General features: G+C 41.9%; 1 protein-coding gene across 1 annotated transcript in view; it reads left to right on the top strand.

Moving 5' to 3' along the window:
• The first annotated feature begins 6,275 nt into the window (after window positions 1-6,275).
• The window catches only part of LOC142488282 (uncharacterized), a 67,774-nt gene continuing 50,343 nt past the window's right edge, over window positions 6,276-23,706 (top strand). The window contains exons 1-2 of the mRNA XM_075588654.1: window positions 6,276-7,096; window positions 7,462-8,295. Coding sequence (XP_075444769.1) covers window positions 7,000-7,096; window positions 7,462-8,295 — 931 coding nt within the window. The 5' untranslated portion in view covers window positions 6,276-6,999. The remainder of the gene's footprint in view (window positions 7,097-7,461; window positions 8,296-23,706) is intronic.

The following is a 23,706-nucleotide window of genomic DNA, read 5'->3' as shown; positions in this document are numbered from 1 at the left end:
CCACAAAGTACAAGCACATGTTAACCCTTAGCACGCTGATCCGGTGTAGAGGGGAGCAGTTCTTGGGGAGCCACATCAGGCTGTCTGCCTTTGGGGCAACACAGTTGTACCCTGGGGTGGTTAAGTTTGAATCTGTAGCAGCGGTGAACAAAAAGATCTTTGTGTCCTCTTGGCTCATTAACATTCCAGTGGGTGGGGTTGACGTTCCACAAAGTACAAGCGCATGTTAACCCTTAGCACGCTGGTCCTGTGCAGTTTGTGTCAGCGTCAGAGTTGTTAATTGTATTTACTGCAACAGACTTGTAAGTGCAGGGGTTGAACACACCGCAGGTGCTTAATCCAGTGGTAAACTCTCAAGGACAGAGATTCCTTCTCATATCATGTGTTTCAATCTTACACATTAGAATCTGTACCTTCAAGTTTCTATAGGAATCACTGTCAGTGTTCATGCAGAATATCACAACATAGCCAATAAATATTGCATCAGAGGGAACAATGAAGGCTGCCATACCTGACCATACAAAGAATAGAATTAGAGGTACAACTTTGATAATAATATTGTAGTAAGTTACTACTTAACCCTTCCTATTATCACTTTGCTTGTGATTCATGATACATACTGCAGGGGCCTATGCAGAAAGGTCCGATAAGTCAGTTATCGGCAGCTTATAGTCAAAAAAGCCTTCTGCTATTCTGTAAGCTCCGAATTTTTTGTCGATCCTAGACATTTTGCGGGAAAAAAAATTGCCAAACGCGCGCCGATAAGCCACTTATCGCCACTTTTCGGCAGTTTTTGTAACTCCCTCAATTCTTGTAGCCACGATCAGCTTATCGATGGTAATCGCCACTGTAGAATTTAGATTTCTTCTCAGAATCACCTCGCCAGAAAAAGTTGGCAAGAAGGTGGTCAGAAGCTGCTGAGAAACGGCGAGACGGGACTTAGAAAAAAAAATGCAACTGTCTGACATGTTTTAAGCATGGACTTATTTGAGCGGCCTCATATTGCTTTTTATTTGTGAGCCCGTGTTTTATGAAACTAGTAGTTGTAATAAATGTCACAGTTTTTATTTCTGATATTATTGTGTCACCGCTGACATTACGAAGGGGTTAATATATGGCTTGTTCATCTTTTGGTTAGATATCGGGTACATGAAGTTTAATGTTCATCTCTGTTGCAGGATAGTCAAATACTGTACAAACGTTTTAAAGGTGCAGTTAAAACAATATCCTACATGTGTGTAAATATGAATAATCCATGTATGTGTTTAAAAAATCTAAATACCATAAAACAAATTAATCAGGCTATACATTATTTATATACATTTAAAAGTATAATAATGTATAAAACATTATTTAAGTGACAGCCTCTTCCTCTTCTGATTGGCTCTGCCTTTTGATCCCTGGCCTCTCTCTATCAGTGCACAAATTGTATAGATTAACTGTCTACTCATATTATATTTATGGACTACATTTCCCCAAATGCATATCTAATACCCAAAAATTAAAAATCATATTAAGAAGATCAATTACTGGATAAATGATCGATGTACTGTATAACGTAACTAATCACTTGTCATTGTGCATATTGTATTGATGCACATATTTAATGTTAGAAATGAGAATATTATTTCAATAAACCTCACATTGATCTGCAGCTTTAACATATGTAAATAAGTATAGTGACAGTGTTGAAAAATGGTGTGACGGGTTATATACGTTTACACTTTTAAGAGTCATGTCCAACCTATTTAATAACAGTTTACTAATGTTAATGATGAATATTTTTTATATTTATATGGTCAATACCATTATTATTTTTCCGTTGAAAGTCATTTTTTATTGTTTCTACAATTGTCAGAATATTTTGAATGCAAATTTGTGGTGTAGTAATGTTTGTTTAAAGTTCAAATGGCTTCATAGCATTTTTAACAATTTGCTTTAACCGTTAATTGGCACTACAATGTCTGACTGTTGGATAAATGTCACAGCATCGCATTACAAACATCTGTGTTTCTTATTAGAATCATGGTATTCTAATAGGTAGGTAACATCTTATATAAATATTATGTTATCATGTTGAGGTCATACTAATGAACACAGATGAATTGATAAGAAACACAAATGTGTATTATTTCTGATGTTTTTTTTCTGTTGCTTTGTTTCAAGTCACGTGTCTTCATCACATAGCTACTTAAACCAATCAATTGCACACTTACTTCGAGATAGAGATGGAGATAGAGTTGAGACATATTATGATGAGAAGGAGAAGACTGGCTTTGGAGGAGAGAGGAGAGGAGGAGAGTGGAGGCGAGAGGAGTCGAGGAGAGAGTTGTGGAGGAGAGAGTTGTGGAGGAGAGAGTTGTGGAGGAGAAAGTTGTGGAGGAGAGAGTTGTGGAGGAGAGAGTTGTGGAGGAGAGAGTTGTGGAGGACAGAGTTGTGGAGGAGAGAGGAGAGGATGAGAGAGGAGAGTAAAGTCGAGAGGAGAGTACAGCGGAGACAGGTCGTGCCCTGGCAACGTTTATTCCGTGAACATACAGTTTTGGAGGGGCTTAGTGAGGAAGAAATTATTAGCAGATATGGCTTGAGTTCAGCAGCAATCTTAGCTCTTTATGCAGAGTTAAGAGATGATTTAGATTCCATAACAGGCAGAGGTCGTGCAGTCCCTGGCCTTGTTAAAATGCTGTGCTCATTACATGTTCTGGCTTCTGCGTCTTTTCAGACAACTGTGGGCATAGTAGGCGAGGTCTCGCAGTCAGCATTTTCGCGGGCCTTTACCCAGTTTCTAGGTGCACTGACAACACGTGCTAGGAATTATATACATTTTCCTAGAGAGCAAACAGAGTGGCTGGAACTCAGGAATGCATTTTATAACATATCCGGGCTACCATGCGTGATGGGTGCAATTGATTGCACACATGTTGCGCTCACCCCACCGACTGTAGATACCGTAACAGGAAACACTTACACTCCATCAATGTGCAAGTCGTATGCGATGCCAACATGACAATTCTGAATGTGGAAGCCAAATTCTCGGTTTCCAGCCAAGATTCCTCTATTCTGACCAAATCATCAGTATTCTATGTTTTGAAACTGGGTATTTTGAACATGGTTGGCTGGTGGGTAAGTACATATAATATAATGAAGCGATAACATTTCGTATTTTTCATGTGTATGTTTTTGATGCATAGTATTGATATTATTTACACATATATACATGTAGCTTTACTCACATGTATAATAAAACACACTTTAACTTACATGTTATAATGTTGGCAACTGTGTTTACTATACAAATGTACATGTTAATACAGTTATCATATATAGAGACACCCACACATTTTCTTTAAAATTCTACTGTTACGTGTTACAGAAGCTAACGCATATTTTGTGGCGACATATATTACATAAACTCATGGAAATTATTACAGCCTATACTATGAATGTGTAATAAGATAAGCCATTATGAAATTCCTAATTAATGTTTTAAAATAGATCTTCATGTTGTATGACCCTCTCAAATATGTATAAATATGTCTCATCTGATACATATTTTTTCATAATTTAGTTTGAGGGCAATAACAATACATATTGATTAACATTTTAATATTGTGAAATGTTACAATAATAATTTACATCAATGTATTATAGGTGATTAAGGATACGGGATCCGACCATGGCACCTAACCGCACGGTCTAATCCTGAAACCTCTGCAGAGGAGCGATATAATGCGGCACACATACCCATGCGAGCGGTTATTGAGTGGACATTTGGACAGTGGAAAAGTCAGTTCAGATGTCTTGATAGATCTGATGGTGCCATACAGAACAAGCCAAAAAAGGCTTCTGACATAGGGCCTCATGCAGTAAGCGTCGATTAAGTGAAATCGGCAAGCTTACCGATTAGTCATGTTAATGGCGATTTTTCCTCTCCGTATGCAGTAAGTGCCGAATACATTCAAAATCAACCCGAAAACAAATCCGCCCACTCTCACGATGATTATCCGATCACACACAGGTGTATCGGCGTGCGTGGCGGGGTGCTGATAGGTTGCCCAATCACAAATCTTGCTGAATCAGGCGAAACAAGCATGTTTTTGATTGCGCGCCATATTTAAAGGCAACGTGTACTGCTAATCATTCTCTGTGTTGTTGGGAGTGAGAGAGAGAGAGAGACGCACAGAGCTGGCTGATTGAACATTTGCATATTGACGGAGAGACTTGTTGTGTATTGGGTGAGCTTTGTCCATTGTTGTTTTGTTTACATCTTTGTTTTGTTTTATATGTGGAAGTGTTTCGTGTGATTGGCTGTACATTTATTGTCTGTTTTTTGTGAGTGCTGGAAGTATGCCCGCAAAGCGTGGGAAGAGTGATGCTGGTGGGAGTGGGAGTGCTACTCGTGCGAGTACACGTCGGAGTGAACGTACTGTTCAGGGGAGTGATGTTGCTGGTGCACCGAGTGGTGTTGCTGGGAGTGGGAGTGCTGGTGCTGGGAGTGGGAGTGCTGTTGCTGGGAGTGGGAGTGCTGTTGCTGGGAGTGCTGTTGCTGTGAGTGGGAGTGCTGTTGCTGTGAGTGGGAGTGCTGTTGCTGGGAGTGGGAGTGTTGTTGCTGGGAGTGGGAGTGCTGTTGCTGGGAGTGGGAGTGCTGTTGCTGGGAGTGGGAGTGCTGGTGCTAGGAGTGGGAGTGCTGGTGCTAGGAGTGGGAGTGCTGGTGCGGTGAGTGCTGCTGGTGGCGCAGTTGCTGATGGGGTGTCTGGTGGTGGCGTGCTTGCTGGTGGGCAGCTTTTGGAGGCTCTTCCATTGGAAGAAGGAGAGTCCAGTCAGCACCAGCCAAGCTCTGACCCTAAACCTGCTCGGAAGAAACGTGTGGAGAAGCCACGTAATCCTCGCTTCAATGACCAGGAAAATACAGCTCTTGTCACTGGCATTCTGGAGCACTATGACAGTATATATGGACATTTACTAGGTAAGTGTACCTTTACATTTATTATTCAAATACATGTGATCCTAGGTCATCTGAGTATTGTTCATATGCAAATATGGGTTCAGAATATCTTTCTATGTTAATTAGTCTGGAAACACAGCTTTTTATCATGCCTTACAAGGACAACTAAACACAGGCGGTCAATTTGCCATAACTGCATACAATATGAATGCAACCTTGCTTACATGTATAGGTTTAGTAGTGAATGCTCATGTGCTTCACATATTAGACATAAAACAGCATGTTTGCTATCTCTTGGAACAGCTAGCAGTGTAGGAAACTGGTGCTTCTATTATTAATCATTTACCTCATATATTTTATATGTTTTTCAAGGGCGGACAAGTTCAGCAAGCAGAAAAGAAATGTGGGACACAATAGTCATTGGTGTCAATGCGTGTGGGAATCATGTGAGGGACAAGCGGAATTGTCACAAGAGATTTGATGATATTAGGTCCAAATTGAAAAAGAAAATACAACACCAACGCGTGCATGCTACTGGCACTGGAGGTGGGCCCACACCACAACGTCTCATATTAAGTCCATTGGAGGAGCTGCTTAGGGCAAAATTACTTCCCGTCGTCGTGGAAGGCTTACCTGGTGACCGTGATATAGGAATTTACCCCTCACAATTTCCACCAGGTGAGAAATATTACTGTACTAGGCGTGTCGTTGCTTACAGTTATTTTGCATAGTTACACTGCTTTTTATACTGTCTTCACAATATAAGCATACCTGCATCTATATATGTATATGTCTGATTCTGTATATATATATATCTCAAAATAGACATATATGTTGTAGTCCTACTAAAAGCAGTAACTAATATAGCACGTGCCATTGCGTGCTCATTTACATGTGAATTCCCAAAATGCATTGCTGCAGTGGAAGCAATTGATGGTGGGCGAAGATTGGGAACAACAGGGTAGTACACATGTGTAACACATGTTAATCAGAAATTATTACTAGCTACAGGTACAGAACAGAAATATGTATAATATTATTGTGTATTTTATTTATTTTACTCCGACAAACATGACATTACTGCCTATTTTAAGCATGCATCAAATATATTGCATGCAACGGCCTACAAACATCACTTGCACTAACACATCTATAGTTGTTTATGAAAAGGTCCATTTTTGCTTTAACTCATATACAGACAGCATAATGAGGCACACGTATCATATTTTATATCATTGTTTTCATAACTTAAAAACTGCACACGACTATTTAGCTCATCTACCATTGTGTTAAAGCAGCTGCAATTAATATCTCATCACAGCATACACTTCAACAGAGGGGGTGGGGTTCAGCACACACACTAATTGCAGCCTCATTTTAGGGTCAACTTAGTTCACACCATTTTCACCTGTTTCAAGTAATTGAAAGGTGTGGCTGATTAGGCTTTTTGGGGAAGGGAATACCGTTCTTACAACCTGACTAGCACAACTGAAGTTAATCACACTCATTTGAAAGCTTCACTTTAGCTACTAAATGCCCCAACAACTCATTACTTATCAAAGCGTACGTCACACATTAGTTCACTCATATCTATAGTTGAACTACTACTATCAACGACACATTATCACACACTGCATGTGTTGTCTTGTTTAGTCACAGCCACATTCATGTGTGCCACATCTTATATTAATGTACCACACATATCCTCTACCAAAAACAACACTTTTTGCAATATGACCACCTTCATGATAACCATTGTGAATGGTCATCTCATGATAGTTATGTACATTATGATACTGATATCACTACACAACATATGATTTTTATGTACAAATTTTATCTATTTATCCTCACGCATTACTGCAGGAACATAGTATGTTTTATGTTAGTGAACTCAAAAGTTCTAAGTACACAGGCATGTACATTGTTATTACAACTATTTATGTTCACTTTCACACACACATTTTGGGTTAAGGAAATGATGCTGTTAGGTACTCATAAATACAGAACATACAATAACTGTTTGTTCAATATTTACACATGTAAATGTAAAACTTATGTTATTGTTATATATAGTTGCCCCTGAAGGACATGTGTCACCTGAGACTGAACAAGTGTCTTCACCTGGGTCAGCCAGCTCAACACACCTAGAAGGTGAGTGTATCAGTTGGTGGCCATATAATATGTGCTCTTCTATATGTTATGTTGTCATGTTCATTATTTGTTTTGCACATCTTCTTTAAATAGGATTACTTAGTGTCAGTGAAAATGAAGTGTAAGGCAACTTGTATTGTGTTAGTGATGTTAACTATCATGTAGGAGTTGTGAGTTTACAGCAAGTTTTCAGTCACTCATATTTCATACTGAGTCCAAACATTATTCTTAAGTCAAGGTAGTTTTTAATGTGAGGTTATAAAACGTATGGAAACATGTTAGTTGTTACTTATGACACAGTACAATTACATAGTAACACAGCAGAGATTAACATGCCATTTAATAATGTGTACATTTATTTGTAGAACATGATGAAGAGGATTTTGATGATGATGATGATGATGATGATGATGATGCCGCCGCCGCCGCCATAGACACACAAATACAAGCAAGTGACCATGAAGAGGTTCCAATTGAAACTGTTTTACCGCCAAAACGTCCAGCAAATACCACATATGATGCAATTGTAGCTTCTGAGGGAAAAATTGTGGAAGCAGAAAATCGTCGCCATTCTGACCTGATGACAGTGCTGGAAAGGATGATTGCACTGCAGGAAGAAACAGTTTCACAATTGGCACATCTCCACAGAGTCTTCATTGAAGTGCCTAAACAGTTGCAAAAAATCAACACCTCATTCGAAGCATTAGTTGTTCAGCAAACACAAGCTAATTACTGGAGAATGACTAATGTACCACAATTCAACACCTCCCAGCCAGGATCTGTTCATGCAGGTCAGTTTTCACCACATTCATCTGATATTCATTCACCAGGCCCAAATGTTACCGGTCAAGTAGCAGACATTGCTGTGCAGGTTCCTGATGACATCCTACCGCTGCCATCTGTACAAATTCAGCAGCAGACACCTACAAAGGAGGCGACAAAAACAAAACAAGACACACATGAAACAGACCAACCATCACTTGTGCAGTGTCTACCAACTTGCTCACATGTGTCAGTGGGCACAAGCCCTGTCCGTGAACAGTCACTACCCAAAAGCCCTGTAGGTGAGTCACTGCCCAAAAGCCCTGTAGGTGAGTCACTGCCCAAAAGCCCTGTAGGTGAATCGCTGCCCAAAAGCCCTGTAGGTGAATCGCTGCCCAAAAGCCCTGTAGGTGAATCGCTGCCCAAAAACCCTGTAGGTGAGTCACTGGCCACAAGCCCTGTAGGTGAGTCACTGGCCACAAGCCCTGTAGGTGAACAGTCACTACCCAAAAGCCCTGTAGGTGAGTCACTGCCCAAAAGCCCTGTAGGTGAGTCACTGGCCACAAGCCCTGCCCGTGAAGTGCCAGAGGCCAGTCAAAGTGGCTCTGTTGTACCTAAAGTTGGTGGCAAAAGAAAAAGGAAAATTCAAGAGACAACAAGCAGGCCTGTTACTCGCTCGCAAAAAGAACAAAAAAAATAAATTTTAAAATTCACAAAATATGTCTTTGGCCTTGTTTTGTTGACTTCAGATTATCTAATTACTATTGTACACTGGCGACACACTTTATTCGAGCTCGGCTAGTCCCACGAATTCGGGTATACCCGGGTGTATTGAGGTTTGTGACTGTTTTCTGCCCGAGTGCATTGAGTTATTTTCCGGCAGGGATTGAAGCATTTTATTACCGTTGGCTGCAATACTGCACACTACATATATATATACTGCATTACAATTCATGAATTTATGCCATCTGGTAGACACGCGAAGCATTGCAGCCTATTAAATCCTAATCATTATCATTTAACAGATCAGCCGCCCATCAGCCAGGCATGAACCCAGGCTGGGAAGGCAAATGCAACGGGGCTTGTCAGAGGTGAGGAGCGGCGCATTCCAGGTATCTGCCAGGTACATACCGGGTATTTGCTCGAATAAAGTGTGTCGGTGCAGTATGTATGCTGAAGACTGTGTTGTTTCCAAACTTTCAAGTATGTTCTTGTACACGTGAAGTATTGGAAATGTTAACACTCCTAATTAATGAATAGTGTTATAAATATTGATGTATTAATCGTCTGTTCAGTAATGGTCCACCAGGAGCCAGTTGCTAAGTTTAGAGAAGCTGCCATTGACTTTGCAGCAAAACATTGCATTTGGGTGTGTTAATTGATGTAATCATTGCATGTGCATATTATTTTCATGCAATTATAAAAGCACCTATTTAACTGCAAACATCTTTCTTGTACGTGTACAGCAGGATTTTGCGTTAAATATTACTTACCTTTGGTGGCCATTGTAATGTTGTCCTTTAATCATTTATGTGTTCTTGTTTCAAGAACATCTCTGAATTTATACTAAAATATATGTAGTATGTATTGATATATGCACACACACACACAGACACACACTGTGTGTGTGTGTGTGTGTATATATATAGTACTATCTAAACTGGTATAGATGTATTTACAAAAAACATACACTTCATGCTTCCTTGTGAAAACACACTATTTTAATAATACAGGCCTAATGTTTGACAACTATACTAAGTGTGAGCCTCTAACATTATTGGGTGCAAACAAATGTTTATTACTTAATTCACTCATGTTTATCACCATTTAAATAGGTTTCATACAAGGCCTACTTACTGCCATCAATATGTTGTGTGTACTCCTGCAATATAAAAAAAAAAAAAAAAAAAGATACATTATATATATATTTTATATATATATATTTTATATATATATAAAAGATGTGTGCAGTTCTGTCTTCTTTGCTCATCAAAATGATTCTGCTCAATGGCTAACAAATTCCTGTGTTTCGTTTTCAAGGTCAACAAAAGTAACTACTTTTACTCCTTATTTCAAACGCCAATTGGATGTGTCCTTTTAATTGGGTTAAGTTTTGTGGTTAGTGATAGGCGAATGTGGGAAAAACATGTATCATTTTTTTATCTCGTTTGTGAAAACATTCCTACACTTATTTCAGTAACATTGAGTTTTCTAGAAAAATAACAAAGAGCACTGTGTGAAAATAGTGCTTAGACAGCCATATCAGTAAATACACACACCTGCAAAATGAAATGTTTTTTTCCCACATACATTTCTGTGTGTATTTGAAAGTCTGGTTAACTACCTGTCTGCATGAGTTTAAATACGTGTGTATCTATATATATATAAATATATCTCTCTCATAAAAAAATATATATATATATATAGTGTATATTGTACTATATGTATAGTGTGTGTGTGTGTGTGTGTTTGTGTGTGTGTGTGTACACATATATATATACACACACACACACAAACACACACACACACACACACTATACATATAGTACAATATACACTATATATATATATATATTTTTTTATGAGAGAGATATATTTATATATATATAGATACACACGTATTTAAACTCATGCAGACAGGTAGTTAACCAGACTTTCAAATACACACAGAAATGTATGTGGGAAAAAAACATTTCATTTTGCAGGTGTGTGTATTTACTGATATGGCTGTCTAAGCACTATTTTCACACAGTGCTCTTTGTTATTTTTCTAGAAAACTCAATGTTACTGAAATAAGTGTAGGAATGTTTTCACAAACGAGATAAAAAAATGATACATGTTTTTCCCACATTCGCCTATCACTAACCACAAAACTTAACCCAATTAAAAGGACACATCCAATTGGCGTTTGAAATAAGGAGTAAAAGTAGTTACTTTTGTTGACCTTGAAAACGAAACACAGGAATTTGTTAGCCATTGAGCAGAATCATTTTGATGAGCAAAGAAGACAAAACTGCACACATCTTTTGTGCTACTCTGACATGGCTGATGAATTCGTTAACAATATGAATCCCCTTTTAGGGTATAAGTACATGGTTTCAGAAGCAATTTTAAACAGTCGCGGACACAAAGCAAGCACCCGCCAAATCTATGATTTGATTCGAGCTAAATATCCTTATTACCAAGACCGTAGGCATGCGCGGAATTTTAATTCCTCAATAAGATTCACTTTATCAACTAATGACTTTTTTGAACGTGTGCAGGATAAGCTAGAACACACCTATGGTTTCTGGAAGATTGCAAAGGAAAAGCATTTTACCCTGAAAGAGGGCACATATATTGTTGTGAAAGGCATATTTATTCCTAATGCCAATAGCAATGGATCCGCTACTACTGTTCCGTGTGAATCGATACCTGCTGCAATATCTGCACCCTCCATTCCTGAAACCCACATTGTACAACAACAAAAGTACTATGATTATGTACCAAGCCTTTCAGCTGAAAATGCATTGGAATGGGAACCAGAAGAAATGAACCTACCTCCCGACCAATTGTTTGAAGAAAGCAGTGGCGATTCCTATGAGCGCTTCATGGAGGAGATGTGTGTCATACTGGATTCAGCGGGTGGGTCAAGCGTGGATGAAAATGCCTTGCATTTCTGGAGCGACCAGTTGCAGCCAGACGAACAGTTAATTCTAGAAGAATGGTAAATATAACAACCGTTATGCGTTGACTGTGCGTTTAAATGTTTTTTTTTTGTTTTTGTTTTTTTTTAACCACCATTTTCCCTTTCAATGCGTGGATACAGCGTAACATTGCAGACTGCATAACATGTAGCGATCACAAAGAAATTGTTGCCGAATACAATATAGTATAACCTGAAAGAGTAGTACACATTGCTGACGGAATAAATATACGTACTTTCCTATCCCTTTAACCATAGTAGCAACATTTTAACATAACTCTAACACATACCTGTTTTGTTATCATGCAACATTTAAAAGCGGGTCCACCACGTATGATGTGGGACCCTTGTCATGGCCCAAAGCGTCCTTAAAAAGGATTACGGATGTAAGTCCCGCCCCCAAGCGACGTGCGCGCCTCAAAGCCTATTGGCTGTCATGTTTTGTTATAGTAACGGTAACTGCAGTGTGTCATGTGTGCGGCTCAGTGTTTGTAGCCGTAAACTGGGCGTTAGCAGAATGTTAATTGAGTGGGAGGAGAGTTAGCGTGCGTTTCACGCTGGTTTAACATGACGTCACACGTATTGCATTTGCGCATTGTGTTATCGGCCGTCCTTTCTGTCCAAACACGTCTGTTTAAAAAGAATACAGATGTACTCGTTTAGAACGAATGTAGTTTCGTATTCATTGTATTTGAAATAAAGATTTTATGTTTAATGGTATTTTCAAGATGTATTGAACGCACAACGTACGCTTTGTTTTGCGCATGCGCTAACAGTTAGTGCAGCCAAGCGTGAAGTGCGTGCGCACACTAAGATGTGCGCGCACATTTTTCAGTATACAGGCAACGTTCACATCATATACATAGTTATGCCTGCTACAAATTTAAAGAAACATTACATACTGATGTACACTTGTACTTCTAACATATAAGTGAGTGACGTGTGTATGTACACAATCATATAGAGCTGTGTAATGCGTTGTCACGGATACATATATAGTAAGGTGCCATATTTGACCATCATGTGTTTGCTGTATTTCAGAGATGTCGGGGAAGATACAATCGGATCAATGTATGATTTCAGAAGAGTCTACCTTTATATGAGATGATTGTGAGGAGGAGCCACCGACTACTATACTACATATGGAACTAATTTTATATTGCTTGCAGCGCTTATTAACAAACAATTAAAAATGTGATACCCTTATGCCTATATTGCATAAGCACTTAATTAACATAATGATGTTGCAAAATAGTGCCTCATGAATTTTTATTGAGTGTTCTTTAATGACTACTATCATTTTATGGCATGGTGTGTTTTATATATAACAACCATTCCCACTCTGCTAACACATTTGTGAATTATATTGTGTAATGGAACGTATGACTGTCGAAACTATGTAACAATAATAATAATAATAATAATAATAATAATTATAATATGAGCATGTTCATGTATAGCGCTGCTAGTTGTACACAGCGCTTTACAGACACATTTTTCAGGCTGAGGTCCCTGGCCCGTGGAACTTACAATTTATTTTTTGCCGCCTGAGGCACAGGGAGATAAAGTGACTTGCCCAAGGTCACAAGGAGCCGACACCGGGAATTGAACCAGACTCCCCTGCTTCAAAATCTCAGTGCCAGTGTGTGTCTTTACTCACTGAGCCACTCCTTCTCCCAATGTAAAGGACACTTACAACCAACTAGCCATTTCTTGTTAAAAATCTCTTGTTACATGGGTATGTTGATAAAATGGTTTGGGACTGTAGCAAATAATGTTATTGGCCAGATGTTGTGGTCCCCTACAATGCATGATGTTCTGATTATGACATCAACATCATGTAATGAAGTACGTTTCTGTGTATATTTCATTAACCTAACTAACTATAGTTTACTGTGTTTATTAAACGTTCTAAAAATACATAGTATAGTCAATATGATGATATAAGCTACCATAATAAAGCTGGTGTTATCATTTGTCGGTGTTATACATGGATCCTACACAAATTGATACAGTCACAAACAGTTGTCTTACAAAGTGTGTCTATGCTAATGTGCACGTGATTGACGTTACAATTGTGACAATACTTGATAATTATCATCATGATAATGATGAAGTGACGTGATTTATATTGCAAAAATATTACCAACATTGTCATATTGGTAAATTATAAATGCTAAATGCCAGTAACATTAGTGACAAATTTGTCTTCTCTGTTAACAGTTTAACACTTGGTACATGTAGGACACATCCACACACGTGTGACTTATACATACACATGTCACAAATGTAAATTAATGTTGACTATTAATTCCTAGCATTACAAAACACCAACATTGCTAAATATAAGATGTAGTACGCATTGTTGTGATTGCAGGCATTCATGCATGGAGTTTTATGATCAGTCAATTTCATCCGTGATGAATGATCTCCCGTAAGTAAAGAAATAAGTACAGTTATCCCCTTGTCTCCAAACACCTCTATATTACATTAATGGAATTTATAAGGAAACATACATAAAATGTGATGAAATGGGAGTAATCATTTTCTAATACAATGCACATGAAAGCTCAAGAGTAGCTAAATGCATATACATGATACAGAAAGTACATATATGTAACATTTGTGTTTAAACCAATATGTTGGGTTTTGACTTCAAATCATTATAGGAAGATTGATGTAGGCACATCTTATGAGAGATGTCAGCAAATATACATACCATGATCAGTCATACTGGAGATATACCTATAATGCAAAGGAACAATATATAAATTGCAAACATTGACATGCCATCTTCAGTACCGTAAACAACACAGCAAAGTGTGTATTTGGTGTTAAATGTGTATTTCATGACATTCAAAATGTAAATCAGCCTGGTGTACACATCATATGGATGTACATGTTACACTGCACCAATAACATTGTATGTAAGCATACTAGAAGCATGAATGAGTATGGGCATAATATGTGTATTGTGTTAGCATAAGGAACAACACAATGCTAAAATATTACTGCTTTGTTACCCCAGTTGTATTCACATACACACAACTAAAGTACAATTGAAGAGGGATTATATAACCTGTGCAACAATAACATACCGGTGCCACATCCCTTTGTGCACACAGCAGAGAAAAGAAAGGTGTGCAACCCATATTCATCTGTGTCCTACCAGAAGGGTATATAAAAAAACATTATTGTTAAGATAACATAGTGTAAGTATAAAAGTAGAACTTGGAACATATATGTTTTTACTTACAAGAAAAAAATGAATTGATGAGATTCTGGCGTGTCTGGCCACCACTGGCTGTTTGTTCATTTTCAGCAGCTACATGGGTGGGATGCTCGTCTACCAAAGGCTCAGCTAGGTCTGATTGTACATTGTGCCTGAGTGCAACATTGTGCAAAATGCAACAGGCAAGGATAATATCAGACACTTTTTGAGGCTTGTATAGAAGAGCCCCACCAGTTCTGTCCAGACACCTAAATCTGGTCTTGAGTAGGCCAAATGTCCTCTCTATAACAGATCTTGTAGATATATGGGCTGCATTGTACCTCTCCTCTGCTTCAGTTTGAGGGTTTAGCACCGGAGTCAAGAGCCACGGCCTAATTCCGTATCCTGAGTCACCTATAATGAATGGAGCACACATAAGCTGACATTAGTGATCAAATTGTACAATGCCAACATTCCTAAATAAAAATGTGTTTTGTGTTATAACATGTAAATGTGTACTCACCCAGCAGCCAACCATGTTCAAAATGTCCCTCTTCGAACGCATGGAAGACTGAAGAGTTCCTCAGGATAGAGGAATCGTGACTGGAACCAGGGAATTTGGGTACCACATGCATTATCCTCATCGTGGCATCACATACCACCTGTACATTGAGTGAATGGTAGTGCTTCCGATTGCGGTACACATGCTCACTCTGACTAGGTGCAATCAAAGCAACATGTGTGCAATCGATTGCACCCAGCACACATGGTATCCCTGCTATATTATAAAAGCCAGTCCTGACTTCCAGCCACTCTGTCGCCTCTGTAGGAAAATGAATATAATTCCTAGCGCGTCTATTGAGTGCATAGAGAAACTGGGTCAAGGCCCGCGAGAATGTAGATTGCGAGACCCCGCCCACTATACCCACAGTTGTCTGGTATGACGCGGAAGCAAGATAATGTAATGAGCACAGCATTTTAACAAGCCCAGGGACTGCACGACCTCTGGCTGTGAAAAAATCTAAATCTCCCCTTAGCTCCTGATAAAGAGCTAAGATTGCTGCTGAACTCAAACGATAGCGACTTACAATCTCATCCTCACTCATCCCATCTAACAGGGTTCTCTCCCTGTACAGACGCGGACGAGGCACAACTTGTCTCCTCTGTCTTCTCCTCTGATCTCCTGTCCCTCTCCCTGTCTCTGTCGTATCCGCGTGACTGTCCCTGTCACTGTCACTGTCCCTCGGTGTGTCCCTCCCTTGCCCTATATGATTGTCTTCATCATCAAGCATGTCATAGAAAAGAATGTTCCTCCGTCTCCTAAACAATCTCAACATTTTGAAATGAGTAGCTGTGAATGATCAGGTAATGGGCGTCCTTTAAATAGGTATGTGATGATGTCAGGTGACATAGTAAAATGCAAGGTGTTACATTAACATAATAAAGTACTTCTGTGGCAAGCTGTGTGCAGTTCTTGTTATAAGTATTTGTTGTGTGTATTCTGCAGGGAATGATGATATTTGGCAATGATGTGACGTGAACCTTTGTAGAAACATTGGTTGCAAATAAATAGTTGCATGTGCAATGCATGTAACACTTGTGAACGCAACAGTCAGTCATGTAATTAGGCAAAAAGGCTGAGATTGACGTGGGAAAAGTTTTGTGTAACATGTGTAATTAGGCATGTTATTGTGACATGTTGACAACAATGAATAGTCGTGTGCATATGCATGCATTTCTGTAAGGAGGATAGTTGCTATAGAATGAGTTTACAAGGTGTCCCAATGCTGAATTACTGTACATGTGTGTATAAGTTAGGTTGAAGTGCTTGTAATGCTACGGTTACAATGTAAACATGCAATGTGATTGAGCGTCCAATAAGTGACGTCATGAAAATAGGGAGGACCCAAAAGTATATGTAAACATGAGAAGACAGATGTACATGAACGTTTAAAGATGCGTGTCACATTACAAGCATTGTGTAATGTAAAGGAAGATGAATATACTGTGTATGTGTGACATGTGTGACATGTGTAACATCATGTAAATAATTGTCGCTCAGTTCAGTAAAATGTGTGATATGATGTGAGGTTCTCCTTTAAGAGTTGAGTATAGTATTTTCCCTTGGCACATCATCACATGATGAGTAATGTGACCCGCAAATGCTGCAAACATGTAAAAGTATAATGTTATGCAAATAATACACGTCAGCTGTGACACAATGCAGGGAATGCCCCCACACTGTAATGCAAATGACGTTTGTATTGTGAGCAATGAAACGTAAACAGTACTATACTGTTATACGTCCCCGCTCCATTGACTCCATTGATGTACAGAAGTTTTTTTTTTCTAAGTGCCGTTGCGGCAGCCTTAGCGATCGTTCTCCCCTCCAAACTGCCAACTTTAGTTGGCGGGAGAAATTGGCCATAACATCTCAATTTCGTAGTGCCGATCCGGCCCGATAAGCTGTTTTTTTTTGTTGAATCCAGCCGATTTAAAAAAGTGGCGATCAGTGGCGAAAACAGGCTTATCGGCAGCCGACTGGCCATAACAAAATAATCGGCTCCGAAACATGGCGATATCAAGCACTTATCGGCGCTTACTGAATCTCAAACCCAATTTTGGCTATAAAATGGCGATAATTCCCTTATCAACGCTTACTGCATGAGGCCCATAGTGATCTTTTGCTGCAATCTGCACAATATTGCACTGCATCACAATCTTCCCGGCAACATACTGGAGGGTCTCGAGTCTCCTGTCCATGATGCAGGGGATCAGGAGCAGACAGGCAGTGGGGTGGAGACACGACGGACTGTAATCACCACCTATTTCTCAGGTAAGCAATAATGTGTTGTTATATTAATCTATACTATCATTTGTGTATATTTTTATTTAAGAAGAATTGTTTTAACTTCATAGGATAGTGATGGCTGAACACATGTTGTGTGTGGAAGTTCTTCTGTGTATACTTGCCCATTTGCCTATGGTATGTTAATATCTAACACCTTTGCTATAACCATGTACAAATGCATCATTAATGTGTGCATGATGAGTGAATGTTGTGCATGTACAAAAGGAAGTATTATTAATTTTGGTAGGCTAAACTAAAATGTTCTGTTTATTTAATTAAAATAATGAAATATTTAAATTGTTCTATGTGAACTCAGCTTACACAATGCATGTCTTAAAAAATCTACTACAGTATATGTATTCAATAATATAGCATCTTCTATTGTAACTGTGACGGTTCAGGGGATTCCTTCCCCTTCATGTGTCCCTGATGTCACTTGCTCACCTACCCTCTCTGTCCCTTCCCCTGCCAGCCTCCCTTCTTGTACCCACTCCTGTCCCTCTCCGGCATCCTCTGACGCCATTCCTGCACCACGGCGTGCCCCCCGCAAGACTCGCGCACCCGTGCGGTTCCTGAGCCCCTGCTGCGGCGTTCCCCACTCTCAGCCCCCCTCGGTATCTGCTCCCATCCCTTACCTCCGGCGGCTGTTCCCTCCATTCCTCCATCCTCCTCTGCGGGTGTCCCCACGGCGTTCCGCGCACCTCGTGACGCAGCCTGTGCGCGCGCACTCTCACTTTACAGAGGGCGCGCGCACACGCTCCTCTTCTAAGGGTTTCCAGCCTCCTGACTCCTCCTCTCATGCCCTGCAAGCGATCTCCCTTACTGGTTCCCCTGTCTCCTCCTCTTCTCCTCCTCACCTATCCCTGCTGTCTCCCACTTCACCTTCTGTTCCTCCTCTCTCTCCTATTGGTGTTCCCTCCTTTATAACCCCTGTCTGTCCTTTCTATCATTGCTCTGCATAGCTTCTGTTATCCCTGTGTGTGCAGTCCTATGCTTGGCTCTCCTCTGTGTTCCAGCTTGTTCCTGCTCCTGCTTATCTCTGGATCTCCCTGGTTTGATCTCTGCTTGTCCTGGACTACCCTTCTCTCTGTTGCCCTTGAACCCTGCTTACGAACTCTACCTTGCTGACCTCTGTAACCCCTGGACATTGGCTTACGAACTTGACGACTCTGACTTCTGGATCCCTGGACTCTGGCGCACGGACATCACTATTCTTACTCTGTACTCCCAAGGCGTTGCAAGTATCACTAACTATCTTTCAAAAGGCCCGGCAATGCCATACCACACTCCGGGCACGCCCTGACTGCTGTGAGTGCATGGTAATACCCTTCCCACCTCAGTATTGGGGTCTTGCCAGGTCTGCGGGCATACAGGCGTGACATTATGCAGAGCCCAACAAATGCAGACCCCCCTGAGGTGGGTACAGGTGTTTCACTTGAGGCCTTACAATTTGTGAGCAATCATCTGTCCACAGTCTCCCAGCAATTGGCTAACCTCTCCCTTCAGGAGACTCCCATGGCTCCAGCACCCCCGGTTGCCACAACCTATGCCAACTCTGGACCCCGCATTCCATCACCTAATCGCTACGATCGGGACCCCCTCGCCTGCCGCGGTTATCTAAACCAATGCGAGGTGCAATTCGAGATGTCCCCCTCCCTGTTTCCCACTGGTCATTCTAAGGTGGCTTACATCTACACCTTGCTTACCGGTGATGCCCTCGCTTGGGCCTCTCCCCTCTGGGAACATAAGAGCGAACTAACCCAAGACTATCCTAAATTCAGGCGCGAATTTCAGCAAGTATTTGATACTCCTGCACGGCGCGAGACAGCCGCATTCTCTCTCTTCCATATTTCACAGGCCCGAAGATCTGCTGCCAAGTACGCAATCGAGTTCCGTACTCTCGCCGCAGAGACCCAATGGAATGATGAGGCACTCGCCGATGCATATTGGCACGGACTCTCAGACACCTTGAAGGATGATCTTGCTACTCATGCCCGGCCTTCTTCCCTGGAGGAGTTGATTACACTGAGCGTACACATGGACCATCGTACCCAGGAGCGACGGCACGAGAGACACAGTTCTCGTTCTCTTCCTTCCTCTGTTGTCTCTCACAGGTCATCTACTTCACCCCTCCTGGCACTGGATGCCCCGGAGATGATGCAAATCGGTAGCCAACAACTTCAGGCCGCGGTGAGAATGTGACGCCGTCAGAAAGTACTCTGTTTCTACTGTGGTTCTTCGGAACATCATCTCCAGAATTGTCCCCTGAAGCCGGGAAATGGGAACACCTAGTAAAGGTAGAGGGGCTTCTACTGGGTACTGTATCTCCTTGCCCCTCTCTCCCCGAAAATCTCCCAAAGAAGTTTATGCTTCCTGCCACTCTGGAGGGTCCTGACCTTTTCCTGCAGGTAAAAGCTTTCATTGATTCTGGATCTGGTTGTAACTTCTTGGACCAAACCTTCGCCTCTGAGAATCAAATCCCTATGGTCAGGAGAAAAGCACCTATTGGTCTCGAGGCCATCGACGGTCGACCACTCCAGCCATCATTTATCATCTGGGAGTCCATTCCTCTCACACTGACCTTGGCCGACGGTCATAAAGAGGTAATAATTTTCAATATTTTTCATTCTCCGACTGTTCAACTTATTTTAGGATTGCATTGGCTTCAACTCCACAATCCGAGCATTGATTGGACCGGCACCCTGCCTATTCAGTGGCCTTCTTCCGCTGACTCTGCTCCTGTGGCTCCTCCTGTTGCGGTGCTTGCCGGCCTGGATTCCGATCCTTCCAATCTATCGATCCTGCCGACCGTGTATCATGAGTACTTGGATGTGTTCAACAAGGTACAAGCTGAGGTTCTACCTCCTCATCGTCCGTACGATTGTCCTATCGATTTGATTCCTGGGACCATCCTTCCAAAGTCGAAATCGTATCCATTGTCCGTTCCTGAAACTGAGGCCATGACGTCCTACATTCAAGAAAATTTGGAAAAAGGATTCATCCGCTACTCTACCTCCCCTGCCGGGGCAGGTTTCTTCTTCGTGAAGAAGAAGGATGGATCACTTAGGCCATGCATTGACTTTCGCGGACTCAATAAGATCACGGTAAAGAATCGGTATCCCCTTCCCTTAATCTCTGAACTGTTCGACCGTCTCCAGGGGGCCTCTATCTTCTCCAAGCTCGACTTAAGAGGTGCCTATAATCTCATTCGCATAAGGGAAGGGTACGAGTGGAAAACAGCGTATAATACGCGATCAGGACATTATGAGTATCTAGTTATGCCCTTTGGTTTATGCAATGCTCCTGCCGTCTTTCAAGAGTTCATGAACGACATCTTCCGAGATGTGTTGGGGACATTTGTCATAGTATATCTGGATGACATTCTCATTTTTTCTAAAAACCTGGAGGAACACATTCAACATACCAAACTGGTGCTGTCTAGGCTCAGTTCTAATCACCTATATGCCAAGATGGAGAAATGTTTGTTCCACCAGACCTCTACTGCCTTCCTAGGCTTCATTATCTCCAGCCAAGGTTTCTCTATGGACCCAGAAAAATTAAAATCTGTTCTCGACTGGCCGCTGCCTAATTTGCTCAAGGCTGTGCAGCGTTTTCTAGGCTTTGCCAATTATTACAGGAAATTCATCAAAATGTTTTCTTCTATTGCTCTTCCCATCACCGCTTTGACCAAGAAAGGCGCCGATCCCACCTCCTGGTTTCCTGAAGCTATTCTTGCTTTCGAGGTGCTTAAGAAAGCTTTTGTGTCTGCACCCATCCTACGCCATCCAGATACCTCCCTTCCCTTCACTTTGGAAGTCGATGCTTTGGACGTGGGAGCTGGTGCAGTGCTCTTTCAGAGGTCTTCTCCCCAAGAAAGACTCCATCCCTGTGATTTTTTTTCGCGAAAATTTCCATCTGCCGAAAGAAATTATGATGTTGGTAATCGTGAAATTTTGGCCATTAAATTGGCTCTCCAGGAATGGAGGAATCTTTTAGAAGGCGCCAAGGAACCTGTTGCTATCCTCACCGACCACAAAAATTTGCTGTATATCGAGGGAGCCCGACGGTTGAGATCTCGCCAAGCTCGGTGGTCTCTCTTCTTCTCCCGCTTTAACTATACCATTTCATACATTCCTGGTACAAAAATGTCAAAGCGGACTCGCTCTCTTGCCAGTTCGCCACGGAAACCGAATCTAATGACGAAATCAACAAAGCCCAGGCTCACATTCCCAGCAGGTTCAGGGTACCAGAATGGCGCTTATACGCAGCTCCACGGGTTCACCACAAGATTCTACTTTGGGGTCATTCCTCTAGATCTGCCGGTCATCCAGGCTTCAAAAGAACAGCGGACCTTATTAAACGGACATTTTGGTGGCCGAGGATGAACAAAGGCATTCTCGACTTTACTACTGCCTGTCCTGTATGTGCCCAGAGTAAGACGCTCCACCACAAACCCTCTGGCCTCCTCTTGCCTCTCCCCATTCCGGAGCAACCCTGGAAACACATCTCGATGGATTTCATTGTCGAACTGCCCAATTCCAAAGGAATGAACACCATTCTTGTCGTAGTAGACAGATTCTCTAAACATTCACACTTTATTCCCCTCAAGGGTCTCCCTAATTCTGCTACTCTGGCCGATGTTTTTTCCAAGGAAATTTTCAGATTACATGGTGTTCCCATTTCTATTGTCTCTGACAGAGGGTCTCAATTCATGTCTAAGTTCTGGCGGGCGTTTTCCCAGAGACTCGGAATTTCCTTCTTTTTTTCTTCTGAATATTATCCACAGATCAATGGTCAGACCGAAAGGATGAATCAAACCCTAGAGAAATATCTCAGATGTTTCGTATCGGACTCACAGGACAACTGGGTGGACCTGTTACCATGGGCCGAATTTGCAATCAACTCTCAAAAATGAGTCTACCCAGGAGTCTCCTTTTTTCATTCATTTCGGCTTTCCCCCCAGCAGTCTTCCTCTCTCTTCTCCCCCTTCTGGCGTTCCTGCAACCGACTCACATGTTTTGACCCTACAGAACTCTTGGAAAAGGATCCTCAAATCCTTACAATCTGCTGTTGCCAAACAAAAGAACAAGGCGGATCGTCATCGCCAACCAGGTCCTTCTTTCAAGCCTGGTGACAGAGTGTGGTTGTCCTCGAAGAACATCAGGCTTAAAACTCCATCTCGTAAACTGTCACCAAGATTTCTGGGCCCATTCAAAATCATAGAAAAGTCAACCCAGTCGCTTATCGTCTTGATCTGCCCCCCACCATGAGGATTCCTTCCGTGTTTCATGTCTCCCTGCTTAAACCCTTTGTACAGAGCTCGCATTTTCCTGACCCTTCCCATAAACCCAACCCAGTGTCCACCCTAGGACAACAACAGTACGAGGTCCAATCCCTCATTGATTCACGCTGGTCTAAAAACAAGCTTCAGTTCCTCGTCCACTGGAAGGGCTATGGTCCGGAGGAGCGTTCGTGGGTACCGGCATGTCACATTCATGCCCCGAAACTCCTTCAATAATTTCATCTAAAGTTTCCCCAAAAACCGTGGCTGGATCGCTCGGAGATCGATCCTCAAAGGGGGGATACTGTGACGGTTCAGGGGATTCCTTCCCATTCATGTGTCACTGATGTCACACATTCACTTACCCTCTCTGTCCTTCCCCTGCCAGCCTCCCTCCTTTTACCCACTCCTGTCCCTCTCCAGCAGCCCCTGACGCTGTTCCGGCACCACGGCGCGCACCCCGCAAGACTCGCGCACCCGCGCGGTTCCCGGGCCCCTGCTGCGGCGTTCCCCGTTCTCAGCCCGCCTCGGTATCTGCTCCCATCCCCTTATCTCCGGCGGCTGTTCCCTCTGTTCCTCCATCCTCCTCTGCGGGTGTCCCCACGGCGTTCCGCGCACCTCGTGACGCAGCCTGTGCGCGCGCACTCTCAGTTTACAGAGGGCGTGCACACGCTCCTTTTCTAAGGGTCCCCAGCCTCCTGACTCCTCCTCTCATACCCTGCAAGCGATCTCCCTTACTGGTTCCCCTGTCTCCTCTTCTCCTCGTCACCTATCCCTGCTGTCTCCCACTTCACCTTCTGTTCCTCCTATCTCTCTCCTA

Source organism: Ascaphus truei, chromosome 2 (genome assembly GCF_040206685.1).
Source record: "Ascaphus truei isolate aAscTru1 chromosome 2, aAscTru1.hap1, whole genome shotgun sequence".
In the NCBI taxonomy this organism is placed as follows: domain Eukaryota; kingdom Metazoa; phylum Chordata; class Amphibia; order Anura; family Ascaphidae; genus Ascaphus; species Ascaphus truei.
Note: the sequence above shows the minus strand (reverse complement) of the source record. Positions and strands in the feature narration are given on the sequence as shown.